The sequence below is a fragment of the Scylla paramamosain genome, chromosome 15 (genome assembly GCF_035594125.1).
Source record: "Scylla paramamosain isolate STU-SP2022 chromosome 15, ASM3559412v1, whole genome shotgun sequence".
NCBI classification, from domain to species: Eukaryota; Metazoa; Arthropoda; class Malacostraca; order Decapoda; family Portunidae; genus Scylla; species Scylla paramamosain.
In genome coordinates, this window is record NC_087165.1 from 22,796,012 (window position 1) to 22,798,511 (window position 2,500).

The 2,500-nt window shown below is 41.8% G+C and overlaps 1 protein-coding gene across 7 annotated transcripts in view; it reads right to left on the minus strand.

The window, feature by feature from the left end:
- LOC135107695 (uncharacterized) overlaps positions 1-2,500 on the minus strand; it is a 37,627-nt gene that overhangs the window by 26,543 nt on the left and 8,584 nt on the right. For 3 of the 7 annotated variants that reach the window (XM_064017864.1, XM_064017869.1, XM_064017867.1), the window contains exons 2-3: positions 1,552-1,600; positions 784-804 (exon numbers count right to left, since the gene is read on the minus strand). The exons of 1 other annotated variant lie outside the window; for it this stretch is intronic. In XM_064017864.1, the coding sequence (XP_063873934.1) occupies positions 784-804; positions 1,552-1,600 (70 nt within the window). The remainder of the gene's footprint in view (positions 1-783; positions 805-1,551; positions 1,601-2,500) is intronic. 3 more of the 7 variants (XM_064017865.1, XM_064017870.1, XM_064017868.1) reach the window with 1 other exon arrangement.

Sequence of the window (2,500 nt, forward strand, 5' to 3'; positions counted from 1 at the left end):
ATATTCGTGTAGCAAATCCTAACGATGATGCCTTTGTGGCGTTTCATAAATAGAATAAAACGACAACAATAATGATGATGATGATGATGATGATGATGATGATGGTGGTAGTGGTGACGATGACAATAACAATAACAACTAGAACAACAATAATAACATTACCACCACCACCAACAAGAACAAGAAGAACAACATCAACCACTGCAGTGCTGTTCACCACCACCACCACAAACCACCACTAACATCGCCACCACCAACCACAACAGCAAAACACAAGGAAGAGCCTGCCAGTCCTGCAATTCATAACCTGAAGAAGAAGAAGAAGAAGAAGAAGAAGCAGCAGCGGGGGGTGGGGGAGGGGAGGAGTGTGCAGCGTCAAGGTAAAAAGTAAGAAATGAAGCAAGGAAGCAAGGAAGCAAGGAAAGGAGGAGGCGTGCAGGGAAGGTGAGCAGAGCAGTGGGAATAGTCAGACCAGAATACGCGCTGCTCACTCACTTCCCAGCCAGCCAGCGAGCGAGGAGACCCACAGAGGGACACAGCCGCACGTTTCTTTGTCAGTCTCAAGGTGCGCTGTTCCTCATTTCATTTCCCTGTCCCTCTGCCACGTACCCCAGAGGAACACACCTTTGTCACCTCTAAGATGAGATGGCATAGCTTTCACACGGAGGAAGGAAGATCAAGGAGGGAAAGAAGGGAACGTGGTAGAAGATTAAGGGAGGAAGAAGGGAAGGGGAAGGTCACAGTGTGGGGGTTTGCAGTATTATGATCCGGGTCGCCACTCACCTCCTCACAGAGAAATTCCAGCTGCGTGTGGGAGAAAAACGTGCGTGTTTACTTCACTTGCTGGTTGAGAGTGAGTGAGTGGGTGTGTTTTTCTGTGGCTGCTCCTGCTCTGCTCATGTTACTACTACTGCTGCTGCTGCTACTACTACTACTACCACTACTACTACTACTACTACTACTACTACTACTACTACTACTACTACTACTGCTACTACTATTACTATTTCAAAGCAAGTTACGATAACAGTAACACAAACTACTTAATTACCACTATTATTGTTATTATTATTATTATTATTATTATTATTATTATTATTATTATTATTATCGTTATCATTGGTATTACTACTACTACTACTACTACTACTACTACTACTACTACTACTACTACTACTACTACTACTACTACTCTACTACTACCACCACTACAACTACCACTAAATCCCACTTAGTCTAGAGAAGATTTATCCTCTCTCTCTCTCTCTCTCTCTCTCTCTCTCTCTCTCTCACACACACACATACACACACACACACACACACACACACGGACACACGGACACATACGCACCCAAGTACATAATATCAAGCTCCTAGCAATAATCAGCTTATACCAGGATGAACCCCTCTCCTGTTCAATTACACTTAATCTGAATGCCTTGTATAATGCATGGGCCGGCTGGTGCTCGCTCGCTCGCTACCTGGGCCCTGCACGGGACAGGTTACAGGTGCTGCAGCGGCCAGGTGGCTTTCCCAGACTCTCTCACTCACCTGCACAACGTCATCTTGTATGAGGTAGCGGCTTCTCACGGGTTGATACCTGCAGAGAACGGGGTAAAGGTTAGTTTAGGGTAAAAAGGTCAGGAATTAGAGGAAATTTGTGTTTTTTACTTTCTTTGTATGAAGAATAAAAATTAAGATTGTAGTTGAATATGAGGGAACTTGATTGGTGGTTAAAAGAGGTTGTAGTGTTAAAAGGTCAGAAATAGAAAAAAAATTGTGGCTCTTTTACCTTCTTTGCATGTGGGATGAAAAAAAAATCTTGCAGTTAAATGTGACGGAATTTGATCTGTGGTTAAAAGGACTATTGCGTTAAAAGGTGTTTGTTAAAGTTAGATTTGAAAAAAAAGAGGAAGAAATTCGTTCTCAAATTAGAGTAGTGGACGACGAAGGACAAGTCAATAAGATTTTTAAGAGGAAGATTAAACATATTTATGGAAAGGGACAAGTGGGTATAGGTGTGCACGCTTTGTAAAGGAGCTGCCACAGGTACGTCTACTGGTTTCTTACAAATTTATGTACGTGTTATGGAGAGTAGTGGTGATAAATGATTGTGATTGCATAAAGTGAAAAAAAAGGTTAATTGAATGAATGAATGAATTGGTGACAGAGATATCAATGCAAACAAACTTGTCATAAATCGATAAAAATAAAAGTATGCTAAGATGAAAAAAAGAAAACATAACAAATAAAGAGGTATATAAAAAAAAACTCTTACTGTACTCTTAATCGCATTACTACTACCACAACTACCACCACCACTACCACCACCATCGACAATAACAATAGACATCCACGTACATTATATTCTCCCCCTTCGCTTCCCGTTATCCAAGTCTCCCACAAGGTCTCTAATTGAAACAAACAACTCTACAGCAACAACCTCGTCTTCAGGTAATCACACTGTTTTCCTACATTTCCCGTCGGCGCTCCAGTGTCT